General features: G+C 36.4%; 1 protein-coding gene across 1 annotated transcript; it reads right to left on the bottom strand.

Annotated features, from left to right (window-relative positions):
- Positions 1-1147: 1147 nt before the first annotated feature.
- LOC105772285 (protein terminal ear1 homolog) lies at positions 1148-2998 on the bottom strand. The gene is made up of 4 exons (XM_012593585.2): positions 2559-2998; positions 2096-2215; positions 1869-2013; positions 1148-1623 (listed from the first exon to the last, which is right to left on the bottom strand). The coding sequence occupies exons 1-4, from the start codon at positions 2996-2998 to the stop codon at positions 1417-1419; spliced, it is 912 nt and encodes a 303-aa protein (XP_012449039.1). The 3' UTR covers positions 1148-1416.
- Positions 2999-19439: the final 16441 nt, after the last annotated feature.

A 19439-nucleotide genomic window follows, 5' to 3' on the forward strand; every position in this document is an offset into this window, starting at 1 on the left:
ATAGATCCTTTTTTTCGCTCTAAAAAAATAACTCTTATATATTTAAATATTAACTTTTACAAGCTTTCGAAAATTTTATATTAGCATTTTAAGGGTTCTTATTTTGAGTTTCACGTTTAATTTTATCTCCATATTTTATATTCTTCAAATTTGCCATTTTAATGAAATTATCTTTGTTTATAATTTTATCCTCTTGCAATTCTTCATTATTTCACTTGTTCATTGCTTAACAATTTATTCTCAAGGAATAAAAACATCCTTAGCAACATAATAGTTTTGGATAAATTACCTTCAAAACTTATCTCAAATAAATCATTATAAAAGCTAAAAGATAAATATAAAACTTATCTTATGAGACATGTCGATCCATATGAATCGATATACGCTCATTCATAATTATTTAATAGAATTAAAAATACATAGTCTTAAATTAATATGTACCATTTCTCTTACTTTCAATCACTTATTTGAAAAAAAAATTAATTTTTATACATTAAGATACAACATAATTCTCTCTTATTTTCTTTTTCCACCCCGCCAACAACACTCTCAAAAGTAATAGCTACACCAAATTGCATCACCATGTTTTCACTTTTGCATTACCATTTACCAATTTACTTGTGTTTATTCTTATGTTTTTCACTTTTGTATGAATACTAGTGACAACCTTGAAACCACATCACTTACCATAACTCATACCCCAACCCATCCACAAATTAAACTTCTTATCCAGCATTCAAATTTTGATATAATTTTAAACGCCTAAGTTGATATTATAAAGAGAATTATAAAGCTATAAAAACATTACTAAGTTACACAAATTTTACCATGTTAATAATAAAACTTATAGTTATCATCTTAATTATCTTAATATATTTACTAAAATTGTTAAAAACATAATACTCAAATCTCAAAGCACAAAATAGCCTAACATGGTTATGTAAAGGCTTCCTTTAAAGGAAAAGAGGGAAAGACTTGGGTCCTTAAACTACCAAATGCATAGGAAAAGCATAAATCACAAGGGAATTGGGATCATGCTATGCTAATACAATAACATAAGATAACACATTTGAAGGAATCGAAAAGCTTAACATTGAGACAAGCTACATGTAAAAAGACCCTAACCCATGTTACCATTTCACCCTAGACTTTCAACACCAACAACAGCCATGAAATCCGCCTAGGGAGAGACAATGAAAACAAAGGAAGCAAAACCTATCATATTTGGTGAAAAAGGATCTATGTTTCCACTTCACCCCCGATGGCTCATCTCATCGGGGGAGAGAATGAAAACAAGGTTCCACATGCATCATATAAAGTACTGGTGCACTATATATATTGCCTAAGATTATCGACCAAAAGTTTATAAAGAGAGCTTAAACCTAAATAATGTGGAACATGGAGCAGGGGAGTCAGTCAAGCTTCTTTTTTGTTCTTCCTTTGGGTCATGATCATCACCTTTTGATCCTTTGGTATCGCAGTTACCTGGATTCGTCTGCCAACAACAGTTGGGTTAGAGCGGTTGAAACCATCCCGTGGTGGGGTATAAACCACTGGCAAGTACTTGTTTGTATGACATGCGAAGTACGAGTGCTCAAAATTTTCTTTCAATGCATCTTTTCCCTGGAAAAATTTTTCAATCAAAAAGAATATGGCATGAAAATCAAACCCTGAAGTATTTAAGATATCGAGTCATGAAAGAAATTGAAGAAGAACCAATTTCATTGTTACCAGGTAAAAACTTCTTCAAGTAAAGCAAATCACTATTTCTAAGCCATCAGCAATACTTTTCAAACTACATAGTTACCATTTTTAGTTTAGTTTTTTAAACTTTCAAAGTTTAAATGATAGAAAATGATTAATATTACCTGGAATTTGGCAACACTAATTTCACAGGTTTTCTTCCTGCCAAGTCTAGAGCTCCATTCTCGGTTGTTAAAGTCCTTATAAAACCTCAATGCAGCAACAGGACTCGTAAAATTGACAAATGCAAATCCCAGATTTAAGTGAAACCTGAAGGAAAATAATGGTATTAGGGTCAAGATAAAATTGAAAGATAACCCAATAATCCCATAGATGTAAATGAAAAGATCACCCAAAATCCATTGGAAGATAAAGGAAATCATATTCAGATTTGCAGAAATAAGAGCCCGGTTGAGCTTTTCTATTTTCTGTCCCGCAGTGATCATCCAACAGGCGCTGCAAATCAATCCTTCTGTTTCATTTTATCAAAAGAAAAATGTGTACAATGTCAATAAAAGACAAAACATTGTAACATGAACATGCAGTTACATTAATGGTGAGCTTTACGATGTCATGTTATGGTGGAGTAAATGATCCATGCATACACTACTTTCGTATCGTAGACAGAAAGAGACAACAAAAACTGAAGACCCCAGCTTTTGCAGAGACCATTACCAGATGGTTCATTTATGAACCCCAGGGAAACGTAAAGATAGTGATAGAGATGGATCATGTATGCCAAGACTCCATGGGAAATTAGTAGCATGAAAACATAAAAAAGGTCAAAGAAAATGACAAAGAAAAAGGGAAACTACTGAAAGTGATTGGGGACGTTTTTGATCATTAATGAAGTCTTTCCATCAAATTTGGCTTGTTCCTCAGCGTGATTTGAACCAGCTTTCACTTTTTTGACCCAAACTTCTTTTCTACGCATTGGAAACTCCTTCGCCCACTTCAACCGTGGAGGAAGTAACCTCCATTTACTTTTGTTCCTATTCCCAATAATCCGTTCAGACCCATAGTTTATATGTTTTGGGGCATTGAACACTTCAATCCATGGAAGTGGCTGCTTTCCTGAGTTATATATGTTTAAATAATGAAAGCTTGGAGGAGGATGGCAATGGAAGTAATAAGGCGACTCAGGGGGGAAATAGATATTTAGCGGTTGAGGACCTTGAGGTTGGTAGCTTTTAGCAAAAGGGTCCAATGGCTTATGATTTGAGGTTTTCCCCATAGAAGATGAAGCATCTGACATCTTAGAAGCCCCTTGAAGAAGAAGGAGGAGGAGAAAATGGAACCAACTTTTGTGGATAGTAAGCCAAATTCTTTTTATGGACAAGTCAAATAGGATGATTTTGTGTAAGGAAAAATTGGGAGGATAAAGAATACACGAGAATATGAAAACAAAATAGAAGATATATTATAGAGTTTTTAAAGCATAGAAAGGCTGGGGGTACTGGTAGGGAAGTTTCACCATTTTGGCTAAGGGAATCACTGCAATGATGAATATTGGAATGGGAGATTTCTAATAATGAGGATCCATTAAATGCTTTGTCAAACCCAAGGTGAGCTTTGGCGGCGTGAGTGGAACGAGAGAGTCAGAGGTTTAACCTTAGGCTCCATGCAACCTGTTCTGTCTGCCATGGTCCCCATTTCAGCTCTGTAACCTGCTCTCTTTTTTTTTTTTCAAAATTTTGCTACGGTACATTATCGGACAAGATTTTGAACTTTTTAAATTTGTGACGTGTCTTGTATGTACGATCACAAGTGTTTTTATTTGTTTTATTGTACCATATATTTGAACCATTATTATATCTTTATGTTAATCACTAAAAAATAATTAATAGATTAACAATTATTTTGTGTATCTAGATTAAAATTTTGAAATTTTCATGAAGTATTATAAAGGGAGGAGACTTGAAAGAAGATATGATAATGTTGAGGAGGATTAGTTTGTAGAGGCGGTGGGTAAGCTGGCTAGGATGCTTAAGTGTCTATCCCTTTTTTATCGTTCTATGGGATATGTACAGGAGAGGTTTCGTGTTTGTTGGTGGTAACGTAGTAATCTTGCTATCAGATCATTATTGTAGAATGCATAAGAAGAATTTTTGTGATGAGACACATTCTGTCATTCTTTTTAAGTTGCGGGGCAGAGTTAATGGCTTAAAAAATCGTGTTCTCAAAAGAAGAATGGGTGTCTTGTAGGTGAGAATCTTCCTTAAGGAATGAGTGGCTATCCGATGGATGATAACCTTCCGATAGGAGCAGATAGGTAACTTGCAAGGATGGGAAGCCGACTAGAATCAAACCTTTCAAGTTATTGATCTTTTGTCGATGGGTCATGTTGACACCATTTTTTGGATGAAAAACGAGGTCGACTTGGATTTTGAAAAAGAAAACGAAAATGGGAGTCGCCACCAATCTTTTTTGATGAGGTGTGATCGGGTCACCTCGAAAAGTAGTTGTTTTTAATAAACGATTTAATTTTTATTAAAACAACGCTTTTGGTCTACGAAATTCAGAAAAACGGGTTCGGGAGTCGGTTACGCACGAGGAAGGATTAGCACCCTCGATACGCCCAAAATTGGTACCTAGTTGATTACTTAATGTCTTGGTGTCGAAAATTGAGAACTTTAAAGAATTAAAAAATACGATCCTTGAATTAAAACGTTGAAAATTTTCAAGAAAATGAGGATATTTCACGTCATTCGAGAAAGAGAATCATATCCAGTAAGTTAGGATACAATGTCTCAATTCCGATACGCGAATGAAAAATGCTAAAATTTACTTGTTTAAAAGATATTTAGTTATCTCGGGTTTAGAAAAGGATTATGCCCAATAAGTTAGGACACGATCTTTCTTAGTTCGAGATCATTTAAAACTTGAGTTTAAAAACATGTATTTAGATTTATTGTGAAAATCGAAACCCAAGAAGTTAGGGTACGACCTTCGCAAATCTAAACACGGATTTTGCTTATTCAAATAAAATCATAATTTATACATCAAATAAAATTAATCTAACATGAAATAAAACACGGTGTCAATATGTGAATAAAACGAATACGATGACAAGCATAAATAATATGAGTAATAACAATGAAAATAAGTTTAATAAGAGGATAAACCAATAATATACAAAATAACAATGCATACAAGGTGATAACACTAGAACATTCATTCAAAATAATATTGAAAATAAATAAAATTATTAAAAATAAATAAAAACATATGTGTATGAATACAATCCAAGTTTAAAAAGAATAAAAATATATAACCAAGTAAATAGTGACAATGTGTATGTGTGTTTAAATATGTATTAAAAAATATGTATGTATATATAAATTATAAAGTATAAAATATATAAGTATGTAAATATATAAATATACACTTATAAAATTAAAATATATATGTAGACATAAATATATGTATACATAAATTATAAAATATATATAAAAATATATGAGTATGTATGTGTATATATATATACGTATAAAGTTATAAAATATATAAAATATAAAGGTAGGTATATATATATATATATTTATGAAAATAAAAAATATGCATACGTACACTATAACATTATGTACATACATATATATGTAAATTATAAGGTGTATAAAATGTTAATATGTACATATAAGCAAAATTAAAAATATGTAAATGCGTGTATATAAGAATATGTATATATAACAAAAATTTTAAAAAATATAAATGGTAAATGATCATAATAATAATAATAATAATATAGCTAATTAATTTAATAATAATAATAACTAACGGGACTAAATTGAAAACAAAACAAAATCCCAAGGGAGAAAACAAAAATAAAATAAGGGAAAGGGTCAATCCGTGACGCGCACAGAGGGAGAGGGACCGATTGTGCAATTACCCCTAGCCATATGTGCGACGTTCCGCGTAGGACTGAAATGAAACAATTATAAAATTATATGGCTAAATTAAAATAAAAGAAAAGAAGGAAAAATGGGCTAATTGTAACGCGCTACAAAAGCGGAGGGACCGCGCGCGTAAATAACCCATTTCATGAAAACACGCGGATCCCCCCTGGAGCTGGTCGGATCGCACGCGGGTCATGGTGGGCTAAAACGGCGCCGTTTAATGTCTTATAAAAGCTAAAAAAAAACCTATTTTCATTTTAATCAGTTTCAAAAAATAAAAACAGAAAGACACTCTCGCCTCCCCCAACCATCCGAACTCGCTTAGGGTTCACCCTCCGTCTGCCAAGACAACCGCCATGGTCGTGGCGAGACGAGGAAAGAAATGGGCTTTGACCCCTATCTCAGGCGCCTTAGAAGCCCAACCTCTCGGGTCTCAAAAGAAAATGGAGGACTCTCGACCTCAGCAGATTCGACGGCCACGACGGAGGAGTCCTCCGACGGCATGGTCATGGGGGGCGTTGGTGAGCCCTCCCTTCCCCTTTTTTATTTATTTTTATTTTTATTCATAAAAAATAAAAGAATATGAGAGAAAATAAATAAATAAATAAATAAATAAAAGCTGAAATAAAAACCTTGAATTTTTGTTTATTTTCTCCTGAAGAAAAAAAGAAGAGAGCAACATGGCTGAAATCTAGGCTTTTATAGCCAATTACAATATATTTTTTATCTATTTTCTTCTATTTTGCACTGTTTTTTCTTCTGCTTTGCGTGTGTTTTCTGTTTGGCTTCTATTTTTGCAAGAGTAGGTGCGGCGATATCAGCAAAGTAGGTGGCTGAAGTGACTAGGGAGTAGGTTGGGCAATGATCGCACACATGGCCCTAGCATGATGGTATTGGAGAAGGCAGGAACCCGAGGGTTCCCTGATGTTGTTTAATTTTTGGGCCCAATTGGGCCAATTTAGATTTTGGGCCTTGAGCTATTGGGCCGGGTCAAAATTGGTCTTGTACAGTTGCCCCTCTTTGCTTCATTGTCGTGTAACAGGAATGAAGCAAAGACTAAGAAAAACTGATTTTGCCCGGTCTCACCGAGTTTTCGACTTCTTTTGACACTTCTCCTCTTCAAGTAGTTTTATCCTAGTCCACTGTGTCTCGTTGCTTCGATCCACTTCACTGCACTTCAGAAAGATCTGACTTGTAGCTTCAATCTTCTTCGCGACAACTTTTGGGAGACGATGTTTGTGGTTCTAGTCTGCTCCATTACAACTTCAGGGAGATAAGACTGTATGCGATCTGCTCTATTACAACTTCAGAGAGATAAGATCTGTGGTTTTAATCCGCTCCACTGTAACTTCAGGGGGATAGGATTTATTTCTTTCATCTGCTCCACTGCAACTTTAGGGAGATAAGACTTGATGTGATCTGCTCTACTACAACTTCAGAGAGATAAAATCTGTCATCTTCAATCTGTTTAACTGCAATGTTGGGGAAGTAAAATTCACTGTTGTAGCTTCAATCTGTTCCGTTGCACCGCCAGAAAAGTAAGATTCGCCATTGTGGCTTCAATCTTTTTAACTGCAATGTTGGGGAAGTAAGATTCGCTGTTGTAGCTTCAATCTGTTCCGTTGCACCGCCAGAAAAGTAAGATTCACCATTGTAGCTTCAATCTTTTTAACTGCAATGTTGGGGGAGCAAGATCCGCTGTTGTAGCTTCAATCTGTTCCACTACACCGCTAGGAAAGTAAGATCCGCTATTATAGCTTCAATCTTTTTAACTGCAATATCGGAGAAACAAGATTCGTCAATTTGGCTTTAATCTGTTCCACTGCATCGCTTGGGGCGTAAGATTCGCTATTGTAGCTTTAATCAAGATTCACCGATGTGGCTTTAATCTTTTTAACTGTAATGTAGGGGAAGCAAGATTCACCGATGCGGTTTTAATCTGTTCCACTGCATCGCTTGGGGCGTAAGATTCGCTGTTGTAGCTTTAATCAAGATTCACCGATGTGGCTTTAATCTTTTTAACCGCAATGTCAGAAAGGCAAGATTCACCGTTGTGGCTTTAATCTATTCCACTGCACCGCCTGAGAGGTAAGATTTGCTGATGTAGCTTTAATCTTCTTAATTGCAATGTCAGGGAAGTAAGATCCGCTGTTGTAGCTTCAATCTGTTCCACTGCACCGCCTGGAAATAAGATTCGCCGTTGTGGCCTCAATCTTTGGATTGCAATGTCAGGGAAGTGAGATCCGCCGTTGTAGCTTCAACCTGTTCCGCTGCACCGCTTGGAATGTAAGTTCCGCTATTGTAGCTTCAATTTTTTGAATTGAAAACTGTGGTTTCTTCGATCTGCTTCGCTGTTAGTACAAGAAGGCAAGATCTGCTATCTTCATTCTACTCCGCTGTCAGTACAAGAAGGCAAGGCTGGTGTCTTCGATCTGCTTCGCTGTCAAGGCAAGAAGGCAAGATCTGTTGTCTTCAACCATCTCCACTACAATCGAGAGAGGCAAGGTTTGTGTCTTTGACCTGCTTCGCTGTCAATGCAGGAAGGCAAGATCTTTTGTCTTCAACCAGCTCCATCACAACCGAGAGAGGCAAGGTTTGTGTCTTCGACCTGCTTCGCTGTCAATGCAGGCAGGCAAGATCTGTTGTCTTTAACCAGCTCCATCACAACCGAGGGAGGCAAGGTTTTGTTTTCGATCTGCTTCGCTGTTAATGCAGGAAGGCAAGATCTGGTTCTTCAACCAGCTCCATCACAACCGAGAGAGGCAAGGTTTGTGTCTTCGACCTGCTTCGCTATCAATGTAGGAAGACAAGATCTTTTGTCTTCAACCAACTCCATCACAATCGAGAGGCAAGGTATATTTTCGATCTGCTTCGCTGTTAACGCAGGAAGGCAAGATCTGCTTCTTTAACCAGCTCCACTGCAACCAATGAAGGTAAGGCTTTGTTTTCGATCTGCTTCGCTGTTAATGCAGGAAGGCAAGATCTGCTTCTTTAACCAGCTCCACTCTAACCAATGAAGGCAAGTTTTGTGTCTTCGACCTGCTTCGCTATCAATGTAGGAAGGCAAGATCTTTTGTCTTCAACCAACTCCATCACAACCGAGAGGCAAGGTTTATTTTCGATCTGCTTCGTTGTTAACGCAGGAAGGCAAGATCTGCTTCTTTAACCAGCTCCACTGCAACCAATGAAGGCAAGGCTTTGTTTTCGATCTGCTTCGCTGTTAATGTAGGAAGGCAAGATCTACTTCTTTAACCAGCTCCACTGTAACCAATGAAGGCAAGTCTTGTTTTCGATCTACTTCGCTGTTAATGCAGGAAGGCAAGATCTGCTTCTTTAACCAGCTCGATTGCAACCAATGAAGGCAAGGCTTTGTTTTCGATCTGCTTCGCTGTTAATGCAGGAAGGCAAGATCTACTTCTTTAACCAGCTCCACTGCAACCAATGAAGGCAATGCTTTGTTTTCGATGTTCACTAATTTGTTCTCTAGGGAACATAACCTATATAATGATCCTAATTATGCCTAATGATTAGGATGGCATGATCAAAATGAATCAAATGCTCTTAACTAGACATGTGTGAATGGTGTTCGCATGAATGCAAAATTTTATTCTTCCGAGAATGATCCCGCTTAGGTTATCATTACTCAAAGTTTATTAAGGCTTTATCACTGACGTGTTACACCGCCTTCTTGCTCGGCTAGCATATCCAAAGAAACACTTAATCTGATTGCCCCCCACTGTGAACGTCAAAGTTCAATCCACTGGGACATAAAATTTGTACCATCAATCTCCCACTGTAACCCAAAGGTAGAAAGGTATGGCTTTTCTCAATCTTCTCCTATTACAATTCAATAATATTGAATGTGAAACTCATTGGTCCTTTACCTCATCCCGAAGGTGTCATACCAAATGCTCATGCACAATTGCAAAAATTTTTTCTCCTAGAAGACATTTTCCTTTTGCCTGGTAAACATCGCTTGTTGGTTCATTGAAGCTTTTCCACCAACACGACATCTTGTCATTTTGTTCAATCAATGTTTAGACAACAAAATCTGAAAGGATAGTCTTTAACTTAGACTCTTCCTTCTTAGATATTTTACCCTTTAAACTTGGTGTTTTCTAAACAATATTCCTGTTTCAGGTCCCTATATTATTTAGAAACTTCTAGAGTAATATGCAAAACTTCCATTGTGAAAGTATTATTAGTCCATTAATCATTATTCTAATGCAACATGCTTGCAAAAAAAAATCATAATGATAGGCAAAATAGAATTGATTTGAGAGTATAGCTCGAAATGAATGAATTATCAAGGGTAGCAAGAATAAAAGAGGAATTGATTGGAACACGTATCTTGAAAAAGAATGAAGTATTCCAAGAACAACATCAAATTTAATATATAAATAGTATGAAGGTTAGGTGCCCCCGATATCGCAGCTTGAACTTCTCTGTACAAACTTTCTGAAGACCATGTGTTTAGGAGATCAACAGGACTTTGTCGATGCCCCAAGATGTCGCCTTACCCTTTTAGGTATAGCAAGATCACCGCATGCCTCAGATCCTGATCAAAATTTGAACCGCCCTTCGGGTTTTCAACTCAAATCCCCTTTGGCTTAAGGTGCCCTTTGCGGGTTTCCCCTTAGCCTCTTCATTTTTACTTTTTCATTTTTTCATTTTCATTTTTATTTTTCTCATTTCTTCTTCTTCTTCTTCTTCTTCTTCTCTTTTTTTTACTCAAAGTGCCCTTTGCAGGTTTTCACCTTGGTCCTTCTTTCTTCTGGATCCGAGTTTATAGGATTGGCAATCTCACTCAGGATCAGTGCTCCTCTGAAAATGGTCTTCTTTACAACATATGGACATTCCTGGTTTGGCATTTATTTCCCTTTGGAATCCTTTCGTTAAGGAAGAATCTTTTTCAACATCCAGCCCTCTCGTGGAATTCTCTGAGACGAGCCTGTTTATTATGTGCTCATATTATTTATTTATGGTATATCCGACCCTGATGAATAGCTTTTAACCCTTTTCCTAGGGCCAACTGATCATATCGTGATTGGATCCCTCCAACAAGCAATGAGGGAATTTTAATAGGTAAAACTACCTCAGTCCTGTAAACCAAAAAGAGAGGTGTTACCCTAATATAGATGTTCGACAAGTAATGAGGGCAAATGGTAATTTCTCATGCCAGTCCTTGTTCACTTCTAGGTAATTCGGTGACAAAATGTGGTGTCTGCTTCTGAATTGATTTCAAACCTCAGTTATCGTGCTATTATTTAAGTTCAATGCATTTTCCAATACCATCCTCTCTGAAATTCTGTATCGGTATAGGATGACCTTGATCCGTGAAGTAGCCTCTCAAAATGAAGCAATGCCCATTAGAAGTCTTCGATAATGGTGATGTTCATGCCCAATTTTGCTCAAAATTTGAGTCGCCCTTTTTCGGATTTTCAACTCAGATCCACCTTTGGTCAAAGCGCCCTTTGCGGGTTTTCGCCTTGACCTCTCTTTTTTCTTTTTCTTCTTTTTTTTCTATTTTGACTTTGATTTTTTTTATTTTTTGATTTTTTTTAGTCTGAACTCATGAGATTAGGCAATCCCTGGTCATACTTTTCGACCAGAATTAATGTTATTCTAAAGTCTCCCACATAAGATCTTCCACTTTCATCTTGTATGTGAGAAACCTTCTTTGGTACCAGATTTATTTCATAGAGCCCTTTTGGGATGCAACTACGACAGAAAAATTTTGATCTTCCTCTTTAATCAGGATAAAATCCAACATCTTGAAGGGATGGAAACTCGACTTCAAATGGGCAAAGCTATGCTGACTCAATGAGAGAGGCATTGCCCCGGTAAAGAATTGCATCGTTCGCACTGTAAATTTCTGCCATCGTGCTGTTGTGCAGGCTTTAAGAATCGAGGCATACCCTGGTATGATCATACAAAGACATCTTTGAACTCTAGAGGTAACTCAACAAGGTCTTGCTTCGTTTCTGTGGTCAGGTCAATTCTAGTCTTCATCAAGCTCACAATTTCTAATGACTCCTTAAGAGGTAGGATCTGTTTATCCTCTTGCTCTACCATCCTCAACAAGTCCCGGGATAGGCTACAATCTATGTCATCTTCAAAGTCATGAGATCCCTCTAAACACATGTCTCGCTCAAAATGAGATTCTAAGTCTGTAGCAATGTCATTCATGTCGTTGATATCTAGGGCCCTATTGTAAGTACAAAAGAATATACAAAGAATGTATGAATTTAAGAATAATTATCTGCACAGTATGATTATGAATGAAAAAAATGATTTGGATGAAAGAATAAAAGAATAATCATTCAAGAAATGAAAGAATATTTCTTTCAAAAGATCTCAAAGATGCATTCCATTAAAATAATGACGTTCAGACATGAGCCTATTTCACAAAAGACTTCTTGTTGCTCTAGGCTGAAAGCAACAAGCGTGTTTTGAATATTACTCTGAGTAAGCTCTAAATACTACAGGGGTTTCTTTAGAACACTCCCAAGTTTATAAGGGCGAACATCTAACAAGATCTCTTCTCCGATTGCTTCTTCGTATTCGGCACTGATGTGAACGTTTCCCAACATCTCTTCATTCATCACATTCCTTTCATTGTTCGTATGATTGAGTAGCGGGTTTTCTGTACTGAATGAATCCTCAAATTTGACGATGCCCATATTGATAAACCTTTCGACCAGCTTTTTAAAGGCAGTGCAGTTTTCTATAGAATGCCCCGTAATTCCCGCATGATAGTCACATTGTGCATTTATGTCATACCATTTGGGGTACGAAGGTTGTAAAGGCTTCAAGTAGAAAGGGGAGACAACATGTGCGTCAAATAAACTCTGATACAGCTCCTGGTATGACATTGAGATTGGTGTAAATTGAGACTTCTTAATGCTTTGCTTAGTGCCAGATTTATATCTTGGGGATATCTGATGGCCAGTAACAACCGACCTTTGCGGACCTGCGGTAATCGGCTTTGAATAACCCTCATTATGCCTACCCGCATTGCTCACCTCATTTTCCTCTTCCTCGAGACCTTTGAAGTATTGTTTTGGGAGTTCCATTCTTGCCCTTTCCGTTTGTAATGATCTTCGAATTGTTTTGAAAACTCTACCCTTGCCTGTTTTGTTCCCGCTAGATCATCAAAGACAACAGAATTAGTTAGATTGCCCCTCAGATTGAAACCTGAACCTGTCGCGAAATTCATCGGTGTCGAGGTATTGGTCTGGATGTTGACAGTTACCCTTTGTGGATATGAGTTTGGTTGTGCTTGGATGTCGGTTGGAGTAAAGTCTGGAAGATATGCAGGACCTTCATTATAATTCCCAAAATGGACCACTGGGTTTTTTCCTTTCTCCAACCTCATATCCAACAACTGTGTTAACTGGCTCATCAGATTTCTCTCGACTTCTAGCATCTGATCCTTCACATCTTGTTGAAATTTGGCCAATTGCTCTAGCATCTGTATCTGCATTCACTCTAATTTTTCCAACCTTCGTTCCATTTCTCTAGTCTTTGCTTGGATATCGTAAGGGTGTTTGGTTGGTTGGTTTTCCAGGTTAGCTAAAATAAATTTACTCGTTTAGATTCTTTCAATGGACCTTAATGCATGTAATGCAATGTGATGCAAATGCATGAAATGAATGCCTAAAGAGACGTTGATTCTGATTCAATTACATTTAAAAAACTTTTCTAGAAAGTAAATTCCCTTACATAAAACGGATACATGTACGGCCTCACCCTCATATTCCAAGAAACAACATCGGTCTTTTTCTTCATCCGCATGTTTGAGGTAATCTCGCCAATAGATGCCATTGCTAGCTCCTTCTTTTGATCTTGGTCGCGATTTATCATCTGCCCATCTTCATAAGGCTCGTCAGCTTCTTGGAACGTCGAAGGCTCTTAGACAACCGCCTTGAATCCTCAGGCCACGAAGCAGGGTCACGAACTCTTCCATCGTCCTTCTTGCGCTCCTCAAAATATATTCGGGAAGCCGTATTATTTTTTACTTTATCAAGGAATTCGTATTCCATGACAAGCTTTCCAATTTAGTAATCGAACTTGAATCCATATCTCTTTCCTAAGATGCAAATGCAATGCAATGCAATCATAATCAAAACACAACAATAGGGGTTAGTACAAAACATAAGCAAGCACAGAAAACAAAAAAAGTACCTAATCAGGTAGATACTAGGGGTTTGGAGTGGCTCTACCTAGGTTAAGTTCCTAAGTCTACTATATGAGGGTTGGTTCTAAAGTCAAGGTACCCGAACCAGCAAATTCCTCGATCTTCACCCATTATAGGCTCATACAGACCTTGTTCGGTTCAGGGGAATACATTTCCCTATGGCTGCACGGAGATGAAAATCTCACGAAGACATAGGTACAGATGTATTCCAGAAGCGATCCACTATCCTGCACGGAGGTGAAAACCTTACGAAGGACTAGTTTCTCACTCCCACTTAAAAGGGGATAATCGAGCGATTATGTAATGCAATATGCATAAATATATCAAGATTCAAACCAATAGAGCAATTACAAACCGAAGTAATGATAATCGTAACAAAAACGGACAAACATACAATAAAATGACTGTAGATTTGAACCAAGCTTTCGGGTGACCTTTAGGCATTCGGTGTGGTTCTACCTAAGGTAGGCTCTTAAGGCTCATTATATGCGGTTCGGTTCTAAAGTAAGGGTACCTGAACCAGCAGATTCCTCGATCCTCACCCATTATAGGCTCATATGGACCGAGTTCAGTTCAGGGGAATACATTTCCCTATGGCCATGCGGAGATGAAAATCTCACGAAAACATAGGTACGGATGTATCCCGGAAGCAATTCACTATCCCATGCGGAGGTGAAAACCTCACGAAGGCGTAGTTTCTCACTCCCACTTAAAAGGGTGTGACCCGTGGTCATGCAATGCAATGTGCAATACTATCAAAAGGCTTAAACAAAAAAGTAAACATATTGAAGACCAAAAAATTGATAGACAAAATGCAACAAAAGGATCGTACTTTTAAACTAAATTTTCAATTTTTGACAAAAAGACAAAAATTAATCAACTCGTGGCTTGACTCTCGTGTTGGTCCCCAGTGGAGTCGCCAAGCTGTTGACACCATTTTTTGGATGAAAAACGAGGTCGACTTGGATTTTGAAAAAGAAAACGAAAATGGGAGTCGCCACCAATCTTTTTTGATGAGGTGTGATCGGGTCACCTCGAAAAGTAGTTGTTTTTAATAAACGATTTAATTTTTATTAAAACAACGCTTTTGGTCTACGAAATTCAGAAAAACGGGTTCGGGAGTCGGTTACGCACGAGGAAGGATTAGCACCCTCGATACGCCCAAAATTGGTACCTAGTTGATTACTTAATGTCTTGGTGTCGAAAATTGAGAACTTTAAAGAATTAAAAAATACGATCCTTGAATTAAAACGTTGAAAATTTTCAAGAAAATGAGGATATTTCACGTCATTCGAGAAAGAGAATCATATCCAGTAAGTTAGGATACAATGTCTCGAATTCCCGATACGCGAATGAAAAATGCTAAAATTTACTTGTTTAAAAGATATTTAGTTATCTCAGGTTTAGAAAAGGGATTATGCCCAATAAGTTAGGACACGATCTTTCTTAGTTCCCGAGATCATTTAAAACTTGAGTTTAAAAAACATGTATTTAGATTTATTGTGAAAATCGAAACCCAGTAAGTTAGGGTACGACCTTCGCAAATCTAAACACGGGATTTTGCTTATTCAAATAAAATCATAATTTATACATCAAATAAAATTAATCTAACATGAAATAAAACACGGTGTCAATATGTGAATAAAAACGAATACGATGACAAGCATAAATAATATGAGTAATAACAATGAAAATAAGTTTAATAAGAGGATAAACCAATAATATACAAAATAACAATGCATACAAGGTGATAACACTAGAACATTCATTCAAAATAATATTGAAAATAAATAAAATTATTAAAAATAAATAAAAACATATGTGTATGAATACAATCCAAGTTTAAAAAGAATAAAATATATAACCAAGTAAATAGTGACAATGTGTATGTGTGTTTAAATATGTATTAAAAAATATGTATGTATATATAAATTATAAAGTATAAAATATATAAGTATGTAAATATATAAATATACACTTATAAAATTAAAATATATATGTAGACATAAATATATGTATACATAAATTATAAAATATATATAAAAATATATGAGTATGTATGTGTATATATATATACGTATAAAGTTATAAAATATATAAAATATAAAGGTAGGTATATATATATATATATTTATGAAAATAAAAAATATGCATACGTACACTATAACATTATGTACATACATATATATGTAAATTATAAGGTGTATAAAATGTTAATATGTACATATAAGCAAAATTAAAAATATGTAAATGCGTGTATATAAGAATATGTATATATAACAAAAATTTTAAAAAATATAAATGGGTAAATGATCATAATAATAATAATAATAATAATAATAATAATAATAATATAGCTAATTAATTTAATAATAATAATAACTAACGGGACTAAATTGAAAACAAAACAAAATCCCAGGGGAGAAAACAAAAATAAAATAAGGGAAAGGGTCAATCCGTGACGCGCACAGAGGGAGAGGGACCGATTGTGCAATTACCCCTAGCCATATGCGCGACGTTCCGCGTGGGACTGAAATGAAACAATTATAAAATTATATGGCTAAATTAAAATAAAAGAAAAGAAGGAAAAAGGGGCTAATTGTAACGCGCTACAAAAGCGGAGGGACCGCGCGCGCAAATAACCCATTTCATGAAAACACGCGGATCCCCCCTAAAGCGGGTCGGATCGCGCGCGGGTCATGGTAGGCTAAAACGGCGCCGTTTAATGTCTTATAAAAGCTTAAAAAAAACCTATTTTCATTTTAATCAGTTTCAAAAAATAAAAACAGAAAAACACTCTCTGCCTCCCCCCAACCATTCGAACTCTGCCTAGGGTTCAGCCCTCCGTCCGCCGCACAACCGCCATGGTCGTGGCAGACGAGGAAAAGAAATGGGCTTTTGACCCCTATCTCGCAGCGCCCTTAGAAGCCCAACCCTCTGGGTCTCAAAAGAAAATGGAGGACTCTCAACCCTCGCGCAGATTCGACGGCCACGACGGAGGAGTCCTCCGACGGCGCGGTCATGGGGCGTTCGGTGAGCCCTCCCTTCCCCTTTTTTATTTATTTTTATTTTTATTCATAAAAAATAAAAGAATATGAGAGAAAATAAATAAATAAATAAATAAATAAAAGCTGAAATAAAAACCTTGAATTTTTGTTTATTTTCTCCTGAAGAAAAAAAGAAGAGAGCAACATGGCTGAGATCTAGGCTTTTATAGCCAATTACAATATATTTTTTATCTATTTTCTTCTATTTTGCACTGCTTTTTCTTCTGCTTTGCGTGTGTTCTCTGTTTGGCTTCTATTTTTGCAAGAGTAGGTGCGGCGATATCAGCAAAGTAGGTGGCTGAAGTGACCAGGGAGCAGGTTCGGCAGTCGTACTGCACACATGGCCCTAGCATGCGGCGCTGGAGAAGGCAGGGAACCCGAGGGTTCCCTGATGTTGTTTAATTTTTGGGCCCAATTGGGCCAATTTAGATTTTGGGCCTTGAGCTATTGGGCCAGGTCAAAATTGGTCTTGTACAGGTCGATCGACAGAGAATGGAGGGATGTTTCTCAAGCCATCATATGTTTCAGGCTAGAGAAAGTATTACAATAATAATTAAATTGAAGAATATGGGTTAAATCTATAATTATATACATAATTTATGACTAATAATTAAATTTAACTAAATAAATTTAATTACTATTATGACTAAAATTTAAAAATTAAGGATACAAATTTCACAAAATACAAAAAACTGAGGGTATGCCCATGAAGCGATGTTAAAATAGAAAAAATGGAAGAGATGAGTATAATGATTGAGCAAAATATTTTGGTTAATGTTGTGAAAGTGTGATTCAATTAATCATGAAAGTTTACTTGGGAAAGATGGAACCAGAAAGTACGGACACCTTCTGCCCACTCCCTGCCTATCCATAATTCTAACGTCAAGTTACGTATGTCAGTCCTCTTGCCGTTCCCTTAACCCTATTTTGTAGGTTAATCAACGTCGGTCACTTATTAGTATTTTTCTAATTGTTAGAGAATTCACAATTATAATATTATAACTATACCTATAAAATATTAAACTTGGAGTTGAACAATCAGGTCAGAAAAGAGAGATGAGTTCTACTCTTTTAGTTTTGAAAGTTGGCACGCGATCTTTCTAAATGGTAAGTTCATTTTCCTGTTATTTGCTGGCTACTTTAGGTAAAGATGAATTCTACTCTATTAGTTTCACGCAGATTTTGTCGAGAACGAAACTGTTTTGGAAAATGTTACGTATATCTCTGTTCAAACTTTGTATCGATGGGCATCAAGATATTCAAAAGCTAAAACTTGTAAGTTGATTAGATGGATTCCACCAAATGATGAGTGGCATAAAGTGAATACTGATGGTGCAGTCTTTAAGGTATTCGACAATGTTGCTGCAGGTGGTCTGATCCGCAATTAGCATGGAACGTGAATTATTGGTTTCTTAAGGAATATTGGTCGTTGCTTAATTACCGATGCTGAACTTTGGAGAGCTTTGAAAGGTCTCCAACTCACTTGAAATCTTGGGTTGAAATGAATAATTCTCAAATTGGACAACACTAAAGCTATTCAAGTGATTCAAGAAAATGTAGCTAATTAGTATTACTCAGTTGTGACACGTACTATTAAGAACATGTTGTAACTTCTTTGGATGGTTAAAGTTAACAAGGTAACTGATGGGTTAACATCAATGACGTTTTCAAGACCGGTGAGTAAATACTTTTTTATGCAACTACTAGATGAAGTCCTATTGTCACTACATGATGATTATTCTGGAGTGACTTGACCATAAATAGTTTAAGTTATGGTTTAATCATTCTCTTTATGAAAAAAATTATTATCAAGTTTTATTTATCCTCAATTTTATGACAAGTATATTAGAGTATCATTACAAAGGCGTTATAAATAAAAAAGGGATAAGAGAACAGCAAACAGGGATCGTCTTCTTCAAGCTTGATCTATTCTTTATTTTTTTTCCATTAATATGCAAGTTAAAACTAATTAAAACCTGGCCAAAGTAAGAACAAAAAAGGAGGATTTCGTAGATTTTGTGTCAAAACACTTTCTATATTGGTGCACTGTCTACTCCATCCTTACACATCGTTTTTGTTTAGCTTCATTTAGTCAAAGGTTCTTGTCTTACTCTTCACCTACACCCAATGAGCCATGGACCAAATAAGCAAAAATCAGACCATCAGCCGGCCCTGGGAAAGGCTGTTTAGCCTCACATATTAGCTATTTATCTGATTGAAGCTACTTATGTGGGAACTGGAACCCTACCGACACACCCAGGGTGGGTTTTTAGCTTTGCTTTGGGGGTTTAGGGTTTGAAAACTTGGCTTCACTCTTTGTTTGTCGTGTTGTGGGAGGGTTGAACCATGTCACGTTCTGTCATTTCATGCCATTTCTTAGCTTAGAATGGGAACCCCCAAGCTCTCTTTTGTCTGCTGCTTTTCACAGATACACACAGAGAACACAATTTCTTTGGTTGATCATAGCCTGCTGTTTTTTTCACTGGATCTGTGTCTCCTTATTTGGGAATTGAGACTATCTACAATACCACTAAGGTTAATGTTTAATACAGT

This window comes from Gossypium raimondii, chromosome 6 (assembly GCF_025698545.1).
Source record: "Gossypium raimondii isolate GPD5lz chromosome 6, ASM2569854v1, whole genome shotgun sequence".
NCBI classification, from domain to species: domain Eukaryota; kingdom Viridiplantae; phylum Streptophyta; class Magnoliopsida; order Malvales; family Malvaceae; genus Gossypium; species Gossypium raimondii.